The sequence below is a fragment of the Corythoichthys intestinalis genome, chromosome 21, assembly GCF_030265065.1.
Source record: "Corythoichthys intestinalis isolate RoL2023-P3 chromosome 21, ASM3026506v1, whole genome shotgun sequence".
In the NCBI taxonomy this organism is placed as follows: Eukaryota; Metazoa; Chordata; class Actinopteri; order Syngnathiformes; family Syngnathidae; genus Corythoichthys; species Corythoichthys intestinalis.
The window spans coordinates 38,055,375-38,078,634 of NC_080415.1; the positions used below are offsets into that span (position 1 = coordinate 38,055,375).

General features: G+C 39.3%; 1 protein-coding gene across 12 annotated transcripts in view; it reads right to left on the minus strand.

The window, feature by feature from the left end:
* The window catches only part of rbfox3a (RNA binding fox-1 homolog 3a), a 597,184-nt gene that overhangs the window by 50,962 nt on the left and 522,962 nt on the right, over window positions 1–23,260 (minus strand). For 10 of the 12 annotated variants that reach the window (XM_057825678.1, XM_057825688.1, XM_057825685.1 and 7 more), the window contains 2 exons: window positions 7,636–7,689; window positions 2,013–2,105 (listed from right to left, as the gene is read on the minus strand). In XM_057825678.1, coding sequence (XP_057681661.1) covers window positions 2,013–2,105; window positions 7,636–7,689 — 147 coding nt within the window. The remainder of the gene's footprint in view (window positions 1–2,012; window positions 2,106–7,635; window positions 7,690–23,260) is intronic. The other 2 variants (XM_057825684.1, XM_057825686.1) reach the window with 1 other exon arrangement.

Genomic DNA, 23,260 nt, shown 5'->3' on the forward strand with positions numbered 1-23,260 from the left:
GCGGCACTGAACCATTTTGTTAAACATCTCATATCTCTCATGAACAGTCTCACCAATTTTGAGGAGGATCCAACTAACTGCCTAGGTGCAATGGTCTCAAATGTTTATCGACTAAAATTGGATGTTTTTTAACATTCAATCCAAAATATCAGATTTCCTGTTGGGTTGGAATATGGGTGCAAGAGACTTTTTGGAGCACTTTTGCACAACGTATCGCCTCCCTAAATTTCATCGCTGTACGCTGAAAAAACCTAAATGGAGAGGCCTTTTTGAAAATTTCAAGGGGGTGCCACTGAACCATTTTGTTAAACATCTCATATGTCTCATGAACAGTCTCACCAATTTTGAGGAGGATCCAACTAACTGCCTCGGTGCAATGGTCTCAAACGTGCACGCTTTTTATCGACTAAAATTGCATGTTTTTTTAATATTCAATACAAAATACGGAATTTCCTGTTGGGTTTGGAATATGGGTACAAGACTTTTTAGAGCACTTTTGCACAATGTATCGACTTCCCAAATTTTATTGCGCTACGTAAAAAAAACCTAGATGGAGAGGCCTTTTCGAAAATTTCAAGGGGGCGCCACGGAACCATTTTGTTAAACATCTCATATGTCTTATGAACAGTCTCACTGACTTTGAGGAGGGTCCAACTAACTGCCAAGGCGCAATGGTCTCAAACGGGCACACGGTTTATCGACTAAAATTGGATGTTTTTTAACATTCAATCCAAAATATCCGATTTCCGGTCGGGTTTGGAATATGGGTGCAAGAGACTTTTTGGAGCACTTTTGCACAACGTATCGACTCCCTAAATTTCATCGCTCTACGTTGAAAAAACCTAAATGGAGAGGCCTTTTTGAAAAGTTCAAGGGGGCGCCACTGAACCATTTTGTCTCATGAACAGTCTCACCAATTCTGAGGAGGATCCAACTAACTACCTCAGTGCAATGGTCTCAAACATGCACGCTTTTTATCGAATAAAATTGCAGGTTTTTTTTAATATTCAATCCAAAATACCCAATTTCCTGTTGGGTTTGGAATATGGGGGCAAGAGACTTTTTAGAACACTTTTGCACAACGTATAGCATCACGCTACGTTCAAAAAACCTAAATGGAGAGGCCTTCTTTGAAAATTTCAAGGGGGCGCCACTGAACCATTTTGTTAAAAATCTCATATATCTCATGATCAGTCTCACCAATTTTGAGGAGGATCCAACTAACTGCCTAGGTGCAATGGTCTCAAACGTGCACGCTGTTTATATACTAAAATTGGATGTTTTTTCACATTCAATCCAAAATACGGGGGCGCCACTGAGCCATTTTGTTATATATTTTCGCAATGATGCAAAATTATCGAAATGTATGCAAAGCCGCGTGTATGTGCAAATTCTGGTGGGTTTTCGAGCATGTTCAGGCCTTCAAATTGGCCATTTTCATTTGCCATGAAGAAGAAATAATAATCCTTTGCATTCCAATAGGGGTCTTGCACCAGTTGATGCTCGGGCCCTAAAAATAAACTAAAATTGGTGGTTTTATACTCTTCCCGAAAGAAAACAAATAAGCTGAACGGCCCGTGTCATAGAGCTGACCACGCTTTGTTCATTTAAAGTCTGTTCGTTTCGTTCCGACTCCCAAAGAAGCAAACTGATGTTACTCCGTGCGCATGCACACACAAACACGCATGCCGCAATCCGTCACGAGCAAAGTAGTATTCATTGTTTGTGTCAAAACACGGGGAAACACTCAAACATCGCCGAATCGCTCTTTCTCTGTCTTTGTCACAAACACTTACAGATCAGATCAGATCAGGCTTCAGCATGCAGCGTTCAAGGTGCAGCAGGCAGGTGGAAGACACGAGATGAATGGAAGAGAGGGAAGATATTGCAGGAAACTTCAGGCAGAAGGAAAAAGGAAAGACAGAGTCAGGGGTGGAAGGAGGAGGAGGGGAACAAGGAGGGGGCGGTAGAAGGGGAAGAAGGCAAAAATAGAGAGGAAAAAAGACAGGCACCTCTATTTTGCGTCCCTCTACGATTGTACCATTTAGTTTCTCCCGTGCACGATCAGCATCTGCAGTTGTTTCAAATGTTACAAACCCAAAGCCCTGCACTTGCCAGGAAGTCAGGTTTCCAAAAAATAAACAATAGATGAAGGATGGAAGTTGAGGAAAGGAAAAAAAAGGGAAAAAGACAAGCATAGATGAGAGGCTTGGAGGTTAGAAAGGAGGCTAGAAAGCAAGGGACATTAAACACACACACATACGTCTCTTATATTTCTGTATAAAACCAAACAGTATTGTGTGAGAGTTTCCGTTTTGAGATCGTTTGTAGCATCTCAGTTTATAAGTAGGGCTGTCAAAATTATCGCGTTAACGGGCATTAATTTTTAAAATTAATCACGTTAAAATATTTGACGCAATTAACGCATGCACTGAATGACCCGCTCGCACATTGCCTCAAACAGATTACAATGAGGCCGTTTAGGAGTGAGGAGAATGCCACAGGCCGCTTGGGGGAAGCGCCATTCCATACTCATGTTACTTCTTCTAAACGTGGGAGAATTAGTAGTTGTGAGACGTTTATGCTGTATTCACAATGCAATGTAAATTGCTATTTGTGCTCCACACATATTTCGGTAAGTTTTCTATCTTTTAGTGGCAATTATGTGTCTCTTGTTGTATTTTGGGTAAGATATGTACAGATATATGTTACACAGTAAAGGCGAGTGGACACAGGCGTTCTTTGGACCGCGCCGTTTATTGGCATAAGCTTCGGCAACTCCTTCACAACAAACATAAGTATTGTTTGGTGAAAGCACATCAAAAATAATATTCCTACCTCTCCCCCCAAAAAATAATATTCACAAAAAGAAAAGCACTTCAGTCTATAGTAATGAGGCCCTATTCTCACACAGTTAAACAACAATGCAAAATGAACTGGCATTCCATATCAAAATAGCGATGCAAAATACACGTAAAACTTTGGTCACTATTTTTATTATCATTTTTATTCTTATTGTTATATTAACTCTACTTTTGATTGAAAATTTTACAAATTTTATTAAAACGAAAACATGAAGAGGGGTTTTAATATAAAATTACTATAACTTGTAACTATAACATTTATCTTTTAAGAACTACAAGTCTATCTGCGGATCACTTTAACAGAAAGAATGTTAATAATGCCATTTGTGGATTTATTGTTACAATAAACAAATTCAGTCCTTATGTACAGTATGTTGTATGTATGTATCTGTCTTGTGTCTTATCTTTCCATTCCAACAATAATTTACAGAAGAATATGGCACATTTTAGAGATGGTTTGAATTGCGATTAATTACGATTAATTAATTTTTAAGCTGTGATTAACTCGATTAAAAATTTTACTCGTTTGACAGCCGTATTTATAAGATGAAAGAGCAGGCAGGTTGGTACATAGTGAACGATACATCGTTTAAACATCGCCATCGCGATGTGCGCATGCGCAATTGTCCCATCGCAAGGACGTGCGATAGTTTTTTCATTTCATTTTTTTAATCCACAAACGTTTGAGGAAGGAGAGCGCACAGCCTCTCTTTCCCTCCAGCTCCGCAGTCATCGGCTCCCCCCCAGACCCCCCCCCCCCCAGCGCTACAGCAGAGCGGAGGGAGGAGGGGCCGTTCTCAAACTGAAAACAAGCAAGCAACACGTTGAAGGAAGTGAGGGAAGAGTGTCTCCAAAAGTAGTTTTGGAATTATTTTGGCTATCGACAAGATGATAAGGAACAAAAAACAGCCCTGTCGACAGTGCCTCGCCGTGGTTGCCTCAACAAGATGTAATCCGTCGAACATGTGGGACCATTTAAAACGCAAGTACAGTGGGGAGAACAAGTACAGTGCCTTGCAAAAGTATTCGGCCCCCTTGAACCTTGCAACCTTTCGCCACATTTCAGGCTTCAAACAAAGATATAAAATTTTAATTTTTTGTCAAGATATTCAACAACAAGTGGGACACAATCGTGAAGTGGAACAAAATTTATTGGATAATTTAAACTTTTTTAACAAATAAAAAACTGAAAAGTGGGGCGTGCAATATTATTCGGCCCCCTTGCGTTAATACTTTGTAGCGCCACCTTTTGCTCCAATTACAGCTGCAAGTCTCTTGGGGTATGTTTCTATCAGTTTTGCACATCGAGAGACTGACATTCTTGCCCATTCTTCCTTGCAAAACAGCTCGAGCTCAGTAAGGTTGGATGGAGAGTGTTTGTGAACAGCAGTCTTCAGCTCTTTCCACAGATTCTCGATTGGATTCAGGTCTGGACTTTGACTTGGCCATTCTAAAACCTGGATACGTTTATTTTTGAACCATTCCATTGTAGATTTGGCTTTATGTTTTGGATCATTGTCCTGTTGGAAGCTAAATCTCCGTCCCAGTCTCAGGTCTTGTGCAAATACCAACAGGTTTTCTTCCAGAATGTTCCTGTATTTGGCTGCATCCATCTTCCCGTCAATTTTAACCATCTTCCCTGTCCCTGCTGAAGAAAAGCAGGCCCAAACCATGATGCTGCCATGACCATGTTTGACAGTGGGGATGGTGTGTTCAGGGTGATGAGCTGTGTTGCTTTTACGCCAAACATATCGTTTTGCATTGTGGCCAAAAAGTTCAATTTTGGTTTCATCTGACCAGAGCACCTTCTTCCATATGTTTGGTGTGTCTCCCAGGTGGCTTGTGGCAAACTTTAAACGAGACCTTTTATGGATATCTTTGAGAAATGGCTTTCTTCTTGCCACTCTTCCATAAAGGCCAGATTTGTGCAGTGTACGACTGATTGTTGTCCTATGGACAGACTCTCCCACCTCAGCTGTAGATCTCTGCAGTTCATCCAGAGTGATCGTGGGCCTCTTGGCTGCATCTCTGATCAGTTTTCTCCTTGTTTGAGAAGAAAGTTTGGAAGGACGGCCGGGTCTTGGTAGATTTGCAGTGGTCTGATGCTCCTTCCATTTCAATATGATGGCTTGCACAGTGCTCCTTGAGATGTTTAAAGCTTGGGAAATCTTTTTGTATCCAAATCCGGCTTTAAACTTCTCCACAACAGTATCTCGGACCTGCCTGGTGTGTTCCTTGGTTTTCATAATGCTCTCTGCACGTTAAAAAGAACCCTGAGACTATCACAGAGCAGGTGCATTTATACGGAGACTTGATTACACACAGGTGGATTCTATTTATCATCATCGGTCATTTAGGACAACATTGGATCATTCAGAGATCCTCACTGAACTTCTGGAGTGAGTTTGCTGCACTGAAAGTAAAGGGGCCGAATAATATTTTACGCTCCACTTTTCAGTTTTTTATTTGTTAGAAAAGTTTAAATGATCCAATAAATGTTGTTCCACTTCACAATTGTGTCCCACTTGTTGTTGATTCTTGACAAAAAAATCTTTATGTTTGAAGCCTGAAATGTGGCGAAAGGTTGCAAGATTCAAGGGAGCCGAATACTTTTGCAAGGCACTGTATTTGATACACTGCCGATTTTGCTGGTTTTCCCACTTGCAAGCCATGTAGAGGTCTGTAATTTGTATCCTAAGTTCTCTTCAACTGTGAGGGAAGGAATCTAATACAAAAATCCAGAAAATCACATTGTATATCTTTTAAACAATAACTTTGTATTTAACTGCATGAAATAAGTATTTGATACATTACCAACTAGTAAATATTTTGGCTCTTAGTTCTTTTCGACTTTTGACAAGACTTTTGTCAGGGACTGTACTATAACCAGCAATTAATGAAACAACCAGAACAGTAACTGAAGAAATAATTAGCACAGAACACAAATTTTGATTGTTATTTACATCTGTAACGCTGCAATAATGCTAGGATGCATGTTGGACAACAACAGTGCTGACAGCAGGTAGCAGCAGAGGTTCACTGTCTCCCCCAAGGGATCAGTGATGGCCAAATGAAGCTTCTTGAAGCTTTGCAGCGATCATCGTTTAATAATTGGATCGTATCACCCTGAATCGTAATCGAATCGAATCGTGGGGTGCCTAAGATGGCACCGCCCCTACCTTATAGTGCAAAAATTACGGTATTTATTTGCATTTTCCAATTTTAAGAGCAACAACGCATTCAAACTAGGGCTGTCAAACGATTAAAATTTTTAATCGAGTTAATTACAGCTTCAAAATTAATTAATCGTAATTCTGTAAATTATTGTTGGAATGGAAAGATAAGACATAAGACGGATATATACATTCAACATGCGGTACATAAGGACTGTATTTGTTTATTATAACAATAAATCAACAAGATGGCATTAACATTATGAACATTCTGTTAAAGCGATCCATGGATAGAAAGACTTGTAGTTCTTAAAAGATAAATGTTAGTGTGAGATGTGCTTTAATGCTTTTGCACAATAACAGTATTAACAGTATTCACAATAACAGTATTTACAATAATTAAAGCAATTATGTGTGTTTAAAACTAGGTGTTATGATTAAGTTTTCTCATGTAACAGTTTATTCGCCTGTGCTTTAGTGTTTACACAATGAAAAGAGTAAGGTTTCTGTTTTCAGTAAACGTTACCATAATGTTTCATTCTGGTTTCTGTTCTCAGTAAAGAATACCTTAGCAGCTAAACGAAACTCACGTGTGTGCAATAAAAGGCTGCGCTCCTCAGGGGGAGGGCAGAGAAGCTTGTTGTGAGCCACCCGCTCCACATCAACCTTCCTCCTGACGGCCGTCAGCGTAAAAACGTATCTCCGTCTCCTGTCTGATCCTTGTCTTCGTCCTCCTCTAGGTCTTTATTATTTTGCTAGATACAAGTAAGTTTAGACCTAACAGTACAAGTTATAGAAATTTTATATTAAAACCCCTCTTAATGTTTTCGTTTTAATAACATTTGTAAAATTTTCAATCAAAAAATAAACTAGGAGCCCGCCATTGTTGATGTCAATAATTACATACACAATGCTCATTGGTGCTGAAGCCTATAAAATCAGTCGCACCCAAGCACCAGCAGAGGGCAGCAAATCTCCATAAAACACAATTAACAAGTGGGCAGTTCACTATACTGTCATTTAAATCTGTCTGAGCGGGGCATGTGCGTTAATTGCGTCAAATATTTTAACGTGATTAATTTAAAAAATGAATTATCGCCCGTTAACGCGATAATTTTGACAGCCCTAATTCAAACACGAGCATTCGAGGGAGTCCTCCCAATTTAAACGAACTGGACACCTAACGTCGTCAATGCCGTGTTGCGAAATCATCGTTATCATGAAGTTGTCAGCTGGGCGAGGCGGAATTTGTTGATTGGATAGGCTCCGTCTTTATGCTTTCTACATAAAATTAGCGGTTATCTCCTACCGCTATAGGTCGGAAAGCTAACTAGGCATGACAGTGTGTGTTTGCCTGATGTCAGCATTAAGATAAGAAGGACCGCTGAGCGTAGGTCTCAATGTATGGCAGGCGAGAAACGTGTAAGAGCTGCCTGGAGGCAACTGGAACTGATAACTTTGTAATTACTATTAGACAGAATGAAAGAAAGAGCTGTGAAGACAGAGACTGTGTGAGAGAAAATGCAGACAAGTGACGCTAACTAACGTGAGCGAGACAAAAAATACGTTGTATACTGTAGACCGCTGTAGTATCTTACCTTGGAGCCTCGCTCGTTAAAGATAATCTCCACATCTAAAATCTTGCCGAATTGCTGTTGACGCCAAGAAGGAACACGAAGGAGAGCACAGGGAGAGAAAATAAAAAGGGATTATTAGAATGTCATCAGGCAAACACAATAATACACAAAATCGTTAAAGAGCTGTGCAGCTTTGTGTGACAAGATATCGAAAAGTTTTGAGGTGGGAGGGATGGCAGAGCTGCCACCCTCCTGATTCAAATGGATTGGACGTATACTAGTGATAAACTTATTCAGATTCACTGCAGAAGGATTGAAATAGCTTGTTTGTCTTTCATTGTATCTTTACAGTGGGGCAAATAAGTATTTAGTCAACCACAAATTGTGCAAGTTCTCCTACTTGAAAAGATTAGAGAGGCCTGTAACTGTCAACATGGGTAAACCTCAACCATGAGAGACAGAATGTGGAAAAAAAACTGAAAATCACATTGTTTGATTTTTAAAGCGTTTACTTGCAAATCATGGTGAAAATAAGTATTTGGTCAATTGTTATGTACCCTATGTTGGCAATAACAGAGGCCAAACGTTTTCTGTAACTCTTCACTCTTCGCTTGGTGTAAAGAAATCAACTGTGGGAGCAATAATTAGAACATGGAAGACATACAAGACCACTGATAATCTCCCTCGATCTGGGACTTCAGTGATTGGGCATACACCGGACTTAAATTGTTTGATAAAAAGGCAGAGGGTTCATTTATTCCCCCCCTTCAGTCATTGTTTGAATGCGATCCTCATTAATATATGAAAACCTATAAATTTTAGGGTGGTTTTAGTTAAAGCAGACACCATTTTTACATCTGTGTGATTTTGACAAAGATCAGATCACATTTGATGGTGATTTTATGCTGAAATATGAGAAAATCCAAAAGGTTCAGATACTTTTTCATACCACTGTAAGTCGAGTACATAGTAACCCGGGGACTACAGTGGGGCAAATAAGTATTTAGTCAACCAGCAATTGTGCAAGTTCTCATACTTGGAAAGATTAGAGGCCTGTAATTGTCAACATGGGTAAACCTCAACCTTTAGAGACAGAATAAGGGAAAAAAAGAAAACTGAAAATCATTGTTTGATTTTTAAAGAATTTATTTCCAAATTAGAGTGGAAAATAAGTATATGGTCACTACAAACAAGATTTCTGGCAGTCAAAGAGGTCTGACTTCTTTTAACGAGGTCTAACGAGGCTCCACTCGTTACCTGTTTTAACTCATTATCGGTATAAAAGACACCTGTCCACAACCATGGTCAGTCATACTCCAAACTCCACAATGGCCAAGACCAAAGGGCTGTCGAAGGACACCAGAGACAAAATTGTAGACCTGCACCAGGCTGGGAAGACTGAATCTGCAATAGGTAAAACGCTTGGTGTAAAGAAATCAACTGTGGGTGCAATAATTAGAAAATGGAAGACATACAAGACCACAGATAATCTCCCTTGATCTGGGGCTCCATGCAAGATCTCACCCCGTGGCGTCAAAATGATAACAAGAACGGTGAGCAAAAAATCCCAGAACCATACGGGGGGACCTAGTGAATGACCTACAGAGAGCTGGGACCACAGAAACAAAGACTACTATCAGTAACACAATGCGCCGCCAGGGACTCAAAAACTGCACGGCCAGACGTGTCCCCCTGCTGAAGCCAGTACACGTCCAGGCCCCTCTGCAGTTCGCTAGAGAGCATTTGGATGATCCAGAAGAGGACTGGGAGAATGTGTTATGGTCAGATGAAACCAAAATAGAACTTTTTGGTAAAAACACAGGTTCTCGTGTTTGGAGGAGAAAGAATACTGAATTGCATCCAAAGAACACCATACCCACTGTGAAGCATGGGGGTGGAAACATCATGCTTTGGGGCTGTATTTCTGCAAAGGGCCCAGGATGACTGATCCGTGTAAAGGAAAGAATGAATGGGGCCATGTATCGAGAGATTTTGAGTGAAAATCTCCTTCCATCAGCAAGGGCATTGAAGATGAGACGTGGCTGGGTCTTTCAGCATGACAATGATCCCAAACACACAGCCAGGGCAACAAAGGAATTGGTTCGTAAGAAGCATTTGAAGGTCCTGGAGTGACCTAGCCAGTCTCCGTGTTGCCCAACGACAGCCCCAAAACATCACTGCTCTAGAGGAGATCTGCATGGAGGAATGGGCCAAAATACCAGCAACAGTGTGTGACAAGCTTGTGAAGAGTTACAGAAAACGTTTGGCCTCCGTTATTGCCAACAAAGGGTACATAACAAAGTATTGAGATGAATTTTGGTCTTGACCAAATACTTATTTCCCACCATGATTTGCAAATAAATTCCTTAAAAAAAAAAAAATCAAACAATGTGATGTTTTTTTTTTCCACATTCTGTCTCTCATGGTTGAGGTTTACCCATGTTGACAATTACAGGCCTCTCTAATATTTTCAAGTGGGAGAACTTGCACAATTAGTGGTTGACGAAATACTTATTTGCCCCACTATACATAATTCAGCAACGATACAGTACATTTCTCGTGTTTTTCCGCATTAAGGCAAAGCAGACAGCTGTCCTCACGTTACTGAAATGTAGCGATAATTGTACGGAGATGCGAGTTTGATGATGTGCTGGGGCTCCACTCATGGGTTCATGTCCAACACTAACCTTCCCAGGCAGTATGGTAATATCCAGCCTTCCATTCTGCATAACTAGACCTTGAATCACACTTTATTTCAATAAATAAATAAAGATGGGGCAGACAACGGAGCAAAGGCAAGGTCACAGCAACAGTCCTGGAAATTAGGGATGTCTACAATTTCATAAGCAGCATTTATGCAAAGAAACGCAATGTACTAGTTTAAGTAGTGGTGCACCGATACCATTTTTTCATTTGGATTCCCATACCCTATTTTTACCGCCTGTTAACGCGATCATTTTGACAGCCCTAGCCTTATTTCTTAGTACTGTACTCCCCGATGACGTCATTTTAGTGCTGTATCGGTACCGATACTAGTATTTGAAGTCATGTCAGCATTTAATTTCATAGGACCACACTCTGATCAAATGGAATCTTACATTTATAAGAAAACAATGTCATTCAATTTTAGTGTCGTGCATGTGTGTTGTAGAGACGGGAGACTCACACACAGTGTGATATTTGTCTAGGACTAGCCCCAGTGAGAGGCCTATCTCCAGACCACTGAACAAGCAATTTTGTTCAGCTAGCACTGTTTTCACTCTGCTCACACAAGCTGGGCTTTACTTCCTCCCAGCGGAAGGTTGGATTTAGAGTGTGTACATGTGTTGCACAACCTTGGTGATTCATGTTGCTTAATTTAGTGTAAAATAGAAGCTGTCACATTCCAACAGTTTGTAAACCATTTGGGGTTACTGTACTGTATATGGTCTTGCAAAAAAAAAAAAAAAATAATAAGTAGGCAATCACAGGAAAATGGAAATGGGCGGACATACTGTGGCTAAAGCGCTATTTCACCATTAAAACAGTTATTTGCAAAGCAGTTATAGCAAGGAGATTTCTTTGTATTTAATTTATAGGATTTCTTTTTCTATACAATCCTGCTCAAACCACATGAGAAATTATTCTCATTCAATGTTCTAGATTACAGGCAAACAATAACCGAAATAAACGGACAAATGATTCAACCAGCACGTTTCCAAATGCAGCAGTTAAAAACTACATTCCCCATAATGTCTAGCGCAGCTTAGCTCAATGACAGCTAACCTATTAGCGAGCATCGGTAGCCGAGGCAAAATCAAACACTGCTATATAAGTTTACAATCATTGGCAGTGCAACGATGCGACACCAAACAGGATTTTACAGATTACATCAGTACAAAGCTCGGACAGAGGTCAACAGTTGACGAACAGTAAGTTTAGCAAATCTATATACCAATAGCATGTGACAGAGGTTTGTTTGTGAATGTGAGTTGGCACCATGGTAAAGCCGGTCTGTGACTGCGCAAGCCTGCGCAAATTTGCAGCAGGGCCGAGAACGAAAAGTGGTATTTGGTATGCGGCAAAATTGATTTTGCAATGTGGCAAAAATTGATTTACCCTGTGGCATTTTTTTGCCAAGTGGCAAAACTAATTTTGCCATGTGGCATTTTTTTTTTTTTTTGCCATGTGGCAAAATGGATTTTTCCATGTGGCATTTTTTATTTAACATTTGGCAATATGGATTGTGCCATGTGGCATTTTTTGGTGTGTAGCAAAATGGATTTTTCCATGTGGCATTTTTTGGTGTGTGGCAAAATGGATTTTTCCATGTGGCATTTCTTTTGCCGTGTGGCAAAATGGATTTTTCCATGTGGCATTTCTTTTGCCATGTGGCATTTTTTTAGTATGTGGCAAAATGGATTTTTCCATGAGGCACTTTTTTGCCATGTGGCAAAATAGATTTTTCCAAGTGGCATTTCTTTTGGCATGTGGCAAAATGTATTTTGACATGTGGCATTTTTTTGGTATGTGGCAAAATTTGCCATGTGGCATAGTTTTGGTATATGTCATTTTTTGCGGGGTAAATGGCATTTTTGCAGGCCATGCACATCCATGCCAAAAAAAGGAACATGACAAAAATAAACGCCACATGGCAAAAATCCATTTTGCCACATTGCAAAAAAATGCCACATGGCAAAAAAAGCCACATGGCAAACCCATTTTTTTCACATGGCAAAAAAATGCCACATGGCAAAATCCATTTTACCACGTGGCAAAATCCATTTTGCCACATACCAAAAAAATGCCACATGCCAAAATCAATTTTGCCAGATGGCAAAAAAATGCCACGAGGCAATTTTTGTTTTGCCACGTGGCATTTTTTTTTGCCATGTGACAAAACGGGTTTTGCCATGTGGCATTTTTTTATGGTATGAGGCAAAATGGATTTTGCCACGTGGCATTTTTTTGGTATGTAGCATTTTTTGGGGGGTATATGGCATTTTTGCAGGTCCATGCCAAAAAAAGAAAAATGCCACATGGCAAAGCCCATTTTGTCTCATGTAAAAAAAAAAATGCCACATGGCAAAATCCATTTTACCACATAGCGCCCCCCCCCCCCCAAAAAAAAAAAAATGCCACACGTCAAAATCTATTTTACCACATGGCAAAAAAAAATCCACATGGCAAAATCAATTTTGCCACATGGCAAAAAAAAAAATAAATAAATAAATAAATAAATAAAAAAAAGCCGCATGGCAAATACCACTTTTGGTTCTGGCTGTCTCTCCAAATTTGTATCCAAAGTGAAATAAAGGTACTTTTGTTTTATTACTCTTAGGTACATGAGCATTTGATTATATACGTATTTACCGTAATAAAAGTCTTAACAACTGGGCAGTCTCTGGGAACACGTCACAGGCAGCATAGTACCATAGTTTTCTGTGCAAAGCGTCAGTCAATTTCAACACATGCTAATTGGTCCTGTGAAAAATAATGAAAACTGGACAGTTTCACGAATTCATAAAACCTCGGCGGACACCCCGGACAGGATGTGAAAAGTGGACATGTCCGGGCAAAAGAGCGTCGTAACCCTGGGACTACCTGTATCGTAAGCTGTATTGTAAACCATATCATATCGGGAGGTACCCAGAGGTTCCCACGACTACAGCAGACACTCGTGTTTTAACATTTACAGAAAAACTGTCAACATTTTGGTAGCTAACAAAGCTATAAGAACTGTGTCATAAACCTTCCCCCTATTTGAGTTGAAAACTGCCTTTGCCGATTTTTTTCAAACCATAATGTGAATCCCAATAAACCTGTTTATTGTTTGGTATATTTATTGGCCTGTATTTTAAAATAAAAAATCCATTTCCTCAGTTTAAATATTTTTTTAATCAGCAGATTTGCAACTTTATGAAGTGTATTACTGCGTTTTTGTAGTTTCTAGGGCGTGTTGATATTAAAACACTAATGAAAACCCAATTATTTCTTACAATTATTTTAATATTCATGCATATAGCCTTCTTTTTATAGCTGCAATGATAAGCCAATTGCGATAAATCAAGAAAGAATAAAGTGACTGACGTCGGAGATATTGATGGACGTGGGGAAAATACTCAATGATGTACTTTTAGTTTTATTCAACAACGAAGTGCTGATGTTTGATTGATAATCGGGACAGAGGGATGTGACACTTGAGTGAATATCATCTTTAGTTTGTCAGCTTAACAGCCGCTTTCCCAATTGTAATTTATACATGTCACCCACATTTAGAAGTGCAATGCTGCATTGTTGAGCTATGCTTCTCCATCAATGTCCTTAAGTCATTGTTGCTTAGATGCGTGTGCCAGATGGAGTTACTGAAGCACTGCTACACAATTAGGAGGCATTTATCTGCATCTTAAAGCTGTCTTCTATGTTCTTAGTACATTCGATTTGGAAAATCATATGTTTTACTTTCTCTCTCTTCCAAAAATTGATATTTTACTGCTGCCCTTGTTTTTAGAAACCTTTGTTCATTCGCTGCCACCTTCCCGCTTCAAATGGATTGGACGTTTAGCGCTGTCAATGGCGGACTGAGTTACGCAGTGTCTTACCAAGCAAAGACTTTACATTTAAGTGACTATGAAGGCATTTAGTATTGTTTAGTATTATTATTAGAGTTGTCTGATAATACCGGCCACACGATAATATCGGCCAATAAAAGCTTTTAAAGTAATATTGGAAAGGTATTGTGTTAGGGCTGTCAACAGATTTGCCGGGGGCCCCTCACCCCACCCCAGCCACCAGCTTGTCACGACAACATACACAGTACATTAACGCTTTGCAAGCAATGACAGTGTAAATTTTCAAATTATTTCATTTTAGATGGACAGTTAAATTTCACAGACCGTAATGTGAAGTGACACAATATAAACAAACAAGTTCCATCTATTGTCCAATGTAGGCTACAGTGCAATACAACTGAGAGTGCTATGCCGGCCTGCTAAGCAGCAAAACAGTATAACTAAACATCCTGTGCCTGCCTCCTCCACATCCCTGGGGTTATCAAGTCCTCAAACAGTGATGCGCATAGATTTTTTGACAGCAGTCATTTATGACATCAGTGAAATCCGGTTTTTGAGCAAGCTCACGCTCAATGGAGAGCATGGTGTCCCCAAGTGGCCGCTGTCCCCTACAATATGACTGGCTTTACAAATTTGGCGCACCGGCAATTTCCTTACTGACTAGCCTCATAGTTTGCAATATTTATGTAAAATAAATGCTATCTGCACGTATTTTTTTTTTTTTTTTTGCTTTTAACCAAGAATCGAGACTGTTTTATTTCCATATTTATAAAGACTTCAGGGATTTAAGCAGTTATTTACAAGAATTCTGAACAGAAAAGGCTCTGTTTATATATGGCGGCCACTAATTTCCTTACTGATTAGTCACATAGTTAGCAATATTTGCGTAAAATAAATGCTACCTGCACGTCTTTTTGTTTTGTTTAGAAAGAATTCAGAGATTTAAGCATTTATTCACAAGATTTTTCAACGGAAAAAGTTCTTTGTTTACATATGGCAGCCGCTAATTTTTCTTACCGACTAGCCTCATAGTTTGCAATATTTACAAAAAATAAATGCTACCTGCACGTTTTTTTTTTTTTTTTTTTCTTTTAACCAATAATCGAGACTGTTTTACATCCATAACTATAAAGAATTCAGGGATTTTAGCACTTATTCACAGGAATTTACAACTGAAAAAGCTGTTTACATATGGCGGTCGCTAATTTCCTTACTGACTTGCCTCATAGTTCACAATACTTACATAAAATAAATGCTACCAGCACGTTGTTTTTGCTTTTAACCAAGAATCGAAACTTTTACATCCATATCTGTAAAGAATTCAGGGATTTAAGCATTTATTCACAGGAATTCTCAACAGAAAAAGCTCTATTTACATATGGCGGCCACTAATTTCCTTACTGACTAGCCTCATAGTTCGCAATATTTAGCTAAAATAAATTCTACCCGTATGGTTTTATTTTTGCTTTTAACCAAGAATCGAGACTGTTTTACGTGCATATCGATAAAGAATTCAGGGATTTAAGCATTTATTCACAGGAATTTTCAACAGAAAAAGCTCTGTTTACATATGGCGGCCACTAATTTCCTTACTGACTAGCCTCATAGTTTGCAATATTTACGTAAAATAAATGCTACCTGCACATATTTTTTGCTTTTAACCAAGAATTGAGATTGTTTTACGTCCATATCTAGAAAAAAATTCAGGGAAATAAGCATTTATTCACAAGAATTTTCAACAGAAAAAGCTATTTACATATGGCGGCCGCTAATTTCCTTACTGACTAGCATCATAGCGCTGTGGTGACCCTTTGTTGGACATAATTCACCCACCGTACTTGTCTGTTTGGCCGCGCGCGTTACCGGCTGCGTCACAGTCACGTGACAGACATTATAAAGAGCTGCGCGCGTTCCGGCTCATTAGAGAGAGAGAGAGTTGGACACAGCAATTTGAGCAATAAAGACTCTTAGCAAAGCATCCCGCTTCAGCGCGCAATATTTACGTAAATGCTACCTGCACATTTTTTTTATTCACAAGAAATTTCAACGGAAAAAGCTCTTTGTGTTTCCACCGGGTCGATTTTGACAGAGATAGGCCCCCCTATGAATCGGCCTAGCGCCCCGTGTCCCGTCAATACATTATGAAGTCTACGGTTTGGATGTTAATCATTATCTTGGGAAGGGTAACAAGCGTTTCTTTTACTACAGTGGTGTACGTAGATGGCGGCCATCTTGGGTCGGTTGGAAACCAGATCTCGAAAAGTACGTATTGCACAGCATCGGCACATTTTTTCATCGTACTCACGGATACTGATGACGTCATTTTAGTGCTGGAACAGTTGGTACACGAATATATTGTACAAAAAAATAAAGAAAAAATATTTCTAAGAAAAGTTCATTGTAGTTTTTGTGTAAACACTTTTGACAAACTTTGTTTTCTGACACTTCTAGCCCCATCGCTGATTTGGATGAGCTTCCTCCACAAAGGTCTCTTGACTAGATCTTTCATTTTAAACTACATTTTGCCATCCATTTTACAGACAGATACCCATCCTGACTCCAACCAACCTGCCCTACAGTGTTTATATGAGCTCAGGACCGACTTGCCCCCTATGGGTCTCAGTGCCAAGCTTTTATGACACTGGTAGGTCAGAAATAACCGAGTACTGAAAGCTGATGCAACATCAGTGTCACTGTTGACAGTCAGGATAACTTGATGTGAGATGCTTTAACTGCTGCAACACAAAGACCTTCAAGCTTTGCTGGAGTTTGCAAAGTCTTGTGAAGAAAAGTTTTACGGTGGGACAAGAAACAATTGTGCTCTTGGCTACAATGACCAGTACAAACTGTTAGGTGTAGCGGTAAAATCATTCCGCTGGGCTGTTTTGGTGTACAAGCTACAATATATGTTAAGAGAATGACAAAGGAATTAATTGCAAACAGCATTATGAAATACAACAAGGCAGGCTAACATTACTTTCTGATCGCTAAAACAGGAGATTTCTTAAAATTGCTAATGTTGTGGGGGTTGTGAAGTTAATGAGTTGATGGTAGCGTTGCATGTAATTAGTGCTGCAACGATTAATCCATTAAGTTGAGTAATTCGATTAGAAAAAAACATTCAAATTAAATTTAGCTGCTTTGAGTATTCGTTTAATTGAAGTGGCGTTGTTATGGTTTGTTTTGAAAGTGTTTGCATTTAGTTTTATTGATTTTGGGTGGATATACTGCCCTCTAGTGGCAGCAGTGAATATGAAAACATTTCAAATGGCTGAATCCAGCTGCTCCCTGTTAAGACCAACATAAGCTAAGTTTTTGTTTAAACTAATGTTTTTTAAAGCATTTGTAATTTAGTTTTAGGTATATTTAGCATTTTTTGTAGGAATGTGTGTTTGAACCATTTGTTAAGAGTATTGTAAAAAAGTTAGTATTTTATAGCATTTTAGCTAGCGGACTTTTGCTATGTAAGTTAGCCAATTATTCTTATGTTGTAATTAGATCCTCATGTATTCATTTTTTATTCCGTTTGAGGCTCAGCTCAGGTAGTTAAAATTTTTTTTTTTAATGTTCCTTATCCAGTTACTCGATAATTCGAACTAACTTGTTCATCGTTTGATCGGTTAACTCGAGTAATTCGATTAGAAAAAAATATTCAAATTAAATTTAGCTGCTTTGAGTATTCGTTTAATTAAAGTGGCGTTGTTATGGTTTGTTTTGAAAGTGTTTGCATTTAGTTTTATTGAGTTTGGGTGGATATACTGCCCTTTAGTGGCAGCAGTGAATATGAAAACTCATTTTACAAGGCTGAATCCAGCTGCTCCCTGTTAAGACCAACATAAGCCACGTTTTTGTTTAAGCTAGTGTTTTTTTTATATTTTTATTGCATTCGTAATTTAGTTACAGGTAGGGTTGTTCTGATCATGTTTTTTTTTGCTCCCGATCCGATCCCGATCGTTTTAGTTTGAGTATCTGCCGATCCCGATATTTCCCGATCCGATTGCTTTTTTTTGCTCCCGATTCAATTCCAATCATTCCCGATAATTTTTCCCGATCATATACATTTTGGCAATGCATTAAGAAAAAAATGAATAAAACTCAACATACAGTACATTAGTACTGTATTTGTTCATTATGACAATAAATCCTCAAGATGGCATTTACATTATTAACATTCTTTCTGTGAGAGGGATCCACGGATAGAAAGACTTGTAATTCTTAAAGGATAAATGTGACTTTGTATATTGTGACTAAATATTGCCATCTAGAGTATTTGTTGAGCTTTCAGTAAATGATACTGTAGCCATGCCCAAATGCATGATGGGAAGTGCAACCATGACTGTGCTTAGTGCTACCAATTGATATATCTTCTCTGCGTTTGGAAATAAAATACGGTGTAAAGAAAAAGATCAATTACTACCTTGCTTCCCCACATTGCTTCCCACGATATTTCTAAGCATAGGGAGAGGGATTGTAAGGCTTTAGCCATTTAAAGCAAGGCTCCAAAGGTTGCCAAAATTCACTCTACTCATTTTACACTCCCTTTTAGCTCTCTATATAGGTAAAACGGCGCCATTACAGATTGAGTGCGACAATGCGTGAGTGGGTCGTGCAGCGCATTCATTAATTGCGTTAAGTATTTTAAGGTGATACTTTTTTAAAAAACTAATTACCGCCGTTATTGGGATAAATTTGATAACCCTACCTTAAGCCTAAACTAAAGACTCTGGATAAGTAACATATTATGTCTGTAACGTTAAATACAATTAGAAAACGATTTAATTAAAAAATATACGTATATATATTTAAAAAAAGGCATGTCCGATATTTTTTTGCTGATTCCAATACTTTGAAAATGACGTGATCGGACCCGATCGATCGGGACATCTCTAGTTATAGGTATGTTTAGCCGTTTTTTTTTTTTTTGCGGGAATATGTGTTTGATCAATTTGTTAAGAGCATTGTAAATACATTTAAAAAAAAGCGTTTTGTAGCATTTTATCATCTGACCAGAGCACACGGTCCCAGTTGAAGCCTAGGACCCTGTGTACTTTTGTGTGAGACCAAGATTGAGCTTTTTGGCAACAAACACTCTCAGTGGGTCTGGCATGCCACGAAAGATGTGCATGCTGAAAAGCACCTCATACCCTCTGTGAAGTATGGGGGTGGGACAGTGATGCTGTGGGGCTGTTTGGCTTCCAAAGGCCCTGGGAACCTTGTTAGGGTGCATGGCATCATGAATGCTTTGAAATACCAGGACATTTTAAATCAAAATCTGTTGCCCAAAAGCTGAAGATGGGTCGTCACTGGGTCTTTCAGCAAGACAATGGCCCTAAACATATGGCCAAATCTACACAGAAATGGTTCACCAGACACAAAATCAAGCTCCTCCCATGGCCATCTCAGTCCCCAGACCTTGTTTTGTTGGCAAAAGGGGGTTGTACAAAGTATTAACGCCAGGGGTGCTAATAATTGTGACACACATTATGTCAAATAATTTTTTCTTTATGGGGATTTTTTCCCCACTGAATGAATGCACTGGTATTGAAGGTTGGATTTTTCTCTTTTTTTCCATTAAGGTCCCATATTATTTGAATTAAAAAAAAAAAATATTAGAAGCTAAAAAAACATCTTTTTCAGGGGTGCCAATAATTATGGAGGGCACTGTACCAACCATCGCAATTTTTCCAGAAATTGCATTTTTCTCGTTTTAATGTGTTCTACCATTCCATTTCCATCCTTCTTTTTTTTACCGCGCAAATTTCTCCTTGATTATGTGAATTAAAAGTGAATATTTCCAAATGTCTGCCGCAAGTTAACGACGCTCGACGATTCTGCTACGTTTACTTGATGATAAATGAAGCGACGATATCTGTCAATGACCCTTCGGGTAGAGGAGTCATCGCGGAAGCTGTTCCGCATGACACCGATGATACGTTGATGTAAATTAGCCAATTTTGGATTATAATTACACCTCCCTGCCTCAGATGCAGAGAAGGCGAGAATGGAGCCTTGCGGGATAATTGGAAAGGCAAATGAGTAGAGAGCTTTGAACAGGACACATTAAAAAGAATTCCCGTGCTGAGAATGCCGGGTTACCTGGAATGCTGGAAGGCTCCTGAACAGGTGATTAGGCAGGTGTAGGTGTCATTAAAACTCTATTACCACAGCACCCTCATGCATACGTGCATACACGCACACACCTAGTATATACAGTGACTGCGCGTTGAGTATCTAATGACTCATTTAGGATGTCTACCTCTGGGAGGGTGACAGTTAGGATCCTCTTGCGGTTGGCTCACTAAGTGCCTGTTTATTAATTAAACACAGCCAATACTCAAGGGACAGTAGTTCTGCATCTCAACTTGTCAGGTTTCACCCTGTCTATGGTAAGAAAAAACAACAGCCAAGCATAAGTACAGATTTTTTTTTGGCCTGATATTTGTGTAATTAGAAACAAACACGTCCGCCCCAGTCAATGGCAAGAAGAAGTACCATTCGGAGACAACTTCTCTAACTGTCGATTGATCAACATCCAGACTTTTAGAGATGGTTTCCCAGCTTTATACAAATCAACAATCCTTGATTGCAGGTCTTCAGACAGCTCTTCAGACAGCCATGATGCACATCAGACAATGCTTCTCATCAAGACAATTCTTACCAGGTGTGTTTTTAATAGTGGGCAGGGCAGCTTTTAAACCACTCATTAGTGATTGGGCAAACACCTGTTTTAAAATTGTTTGGTAAAAATTTGTTCAATTGCTCTTTAAGTCTCCATAGGCAGAGGGTTCACTCCCCCCCCGCCCCCCCTTCTGTCATTGTTTGCATGCTATCCTCATTAAAATATGAAAAACTATAAATGTTTGGGTGGTTTTAGTTGATGCAGACACTGTTTTTTTCATCTGTGTGATTTTGACAAAGATCAGATCACACTTGATTGTGATTTTATGCAGAAATGTGAGAAATTCCAAAAGGTTCAGATACTTTTTCATATCACTGTAGGCTTTTCGAGGTATGTTTACTTGATTGTTCACAATGCATCCAAGCCCTGGGATTCGCCTTTGATTGAACTTCTTGGTATTGCTTACTTTAATGTTCTCATAATGCGCTGCGATTACAACTTTGGCTGAGATGACTCAGAATTCCATTTGCTGTAATGCCCAGTTATTACCCTCTTTTTTTTCTGCATCACGGTGGTAGTCTAGCGGAACTGTAATAGATTTGCGTCTGCTGCCCAATTTCAGTGAACGAAGGTTCTTCAGTTCTTCTGAAGTCCACGGTCATGAGCGGTAAACCTAGACATAATTTTGCAGTAATTGCTTCTGTCTTCACCTCAGGGAAAATAACACATTCATTGACAATCCAATTGCAGTTTTTCCAATGCACGGTGGTGACTTGTTTTGCCTCATTTTTTAGTTTACTGGAATTGCACTTGAAAATTAAAAGTGCATGTGCCCCTATTAAAAAATCTGAAATAGCATTATTTTTGGAATTAAAATCATATTTTGAGACAAATGGACGATATACAACCATTTGGAAAAGCACAGATGACGAGAAATGAGTCTTTCAACCTGCCGTTTAGCTCCTCCTGTCATTATAGCGCTCTGGCGCCTCCATCTGGGTGAGAACGTCAGCGGATTTAGAATTCAGCCCAATGGAAGAGGAAGATTCAGAACGAGGAAAATGTGACAGAGAGCAGCAAAATGTCATCACTGTGTTAATATCTCTCCATTCTGAAATGTTTACAGGAAATTCTTTGTATCTAAGTATTTTGCTAAATAAATTGATTGGTCATGACAAAAAAAAGTCTTGTCCTAAATGGAATATGAAATATTAAAAATGCATCCATTCAGTACAACAGGGCAAAATTACTGCATAATGGTCAAAACTGCCGACTTCTTAAAGCTCCCGAAAGGTATTTTATGCCACCAGGCGCCAGAGCGCGATAATGACAGGCAGGGCTAAACAGCATATTAAAAGACTCATTTCTCATTTTTATCCAAGTATTTTTCCCCAATTGCTAAATAAATGGTATGGTCATGACAAATAACAATCTTGTGCTAAATGGAATATGAAATAATAAAAATGCATTTATTCAGTACGACATGACAAACTGTCGACTTCACCTTTACTGTCGCACCTCCCGAACGCTATATAATGCCGCCGTAGTTAGTCAGGCTTTTGACATTTCCCTGCCCCCCGGCTTCAGAGTGTGTTACGGAGCCCCCCGGGTGTCAGGGTAGAAAAAAATAAAAAAGTCGTAGCTAATCTGTACCCACAGTTTACTAATCTGTACCCACAGTTTACTAAACTGTACCCACAGATTACTAAAATGGGGTTTTAAAAGGTAACTATTGCACATTTTCTTTGGTAGCCGTCTACATTTTCAGGTGTCATCAATCAATATGGCATGCTGTGTGTTAGTAGCCTCTAATGTGGCCACTAAAAATAGCTAACTGACAAATGAACACTACTTGAATTAAGCACGCACGGACACGACAGCAGCACAGAAAATGTGCAAACACAACATGCCATATTGATTGATGACACCTGAAAGACACCTACCAAAGAAAACGTGCAATAGTTACCCTTTAAAACCCCTTTGTTCGCCGAGGGCAAATGGTGCAGATGGTCGCTCGGTCGGTCCCTCGGCGTTTGGACTCGGAGTTCCCGCTAAACTTTGGTGACTACTGTTTCCAGGTCATTGCTAAACTGTGGGTACAGATTAGTAAACTGTGGGTACAGTTTAGTAAACATTGGGTACAGATTAATAAACTGTGGGTACAGATTAGTAATCTGTGGGTACAGATTGCTAAACTGTGGGTACAGTTTACTAATCTGTGGGTACAGATTAGTAAACTGTACCCACAGATTAGTAAACTGTGGGTACAGATTAGTTATGATTTTTTATTTTTTTCTATCCTGGCACCCGGGGGGCTCCGTAGAGTGTAAACCAGGGGTGTCCAAATTTTTATCAAAGGGGGGCAGATTTGGTGTGGTAAGGATGTGGGGGGCTGACCTTGGCTGACGTCCTTTACGTAGAACAATATATTTAAGCACATTTTAGCAAGCTATTCTGTGCGTCACATTTGCTTGAA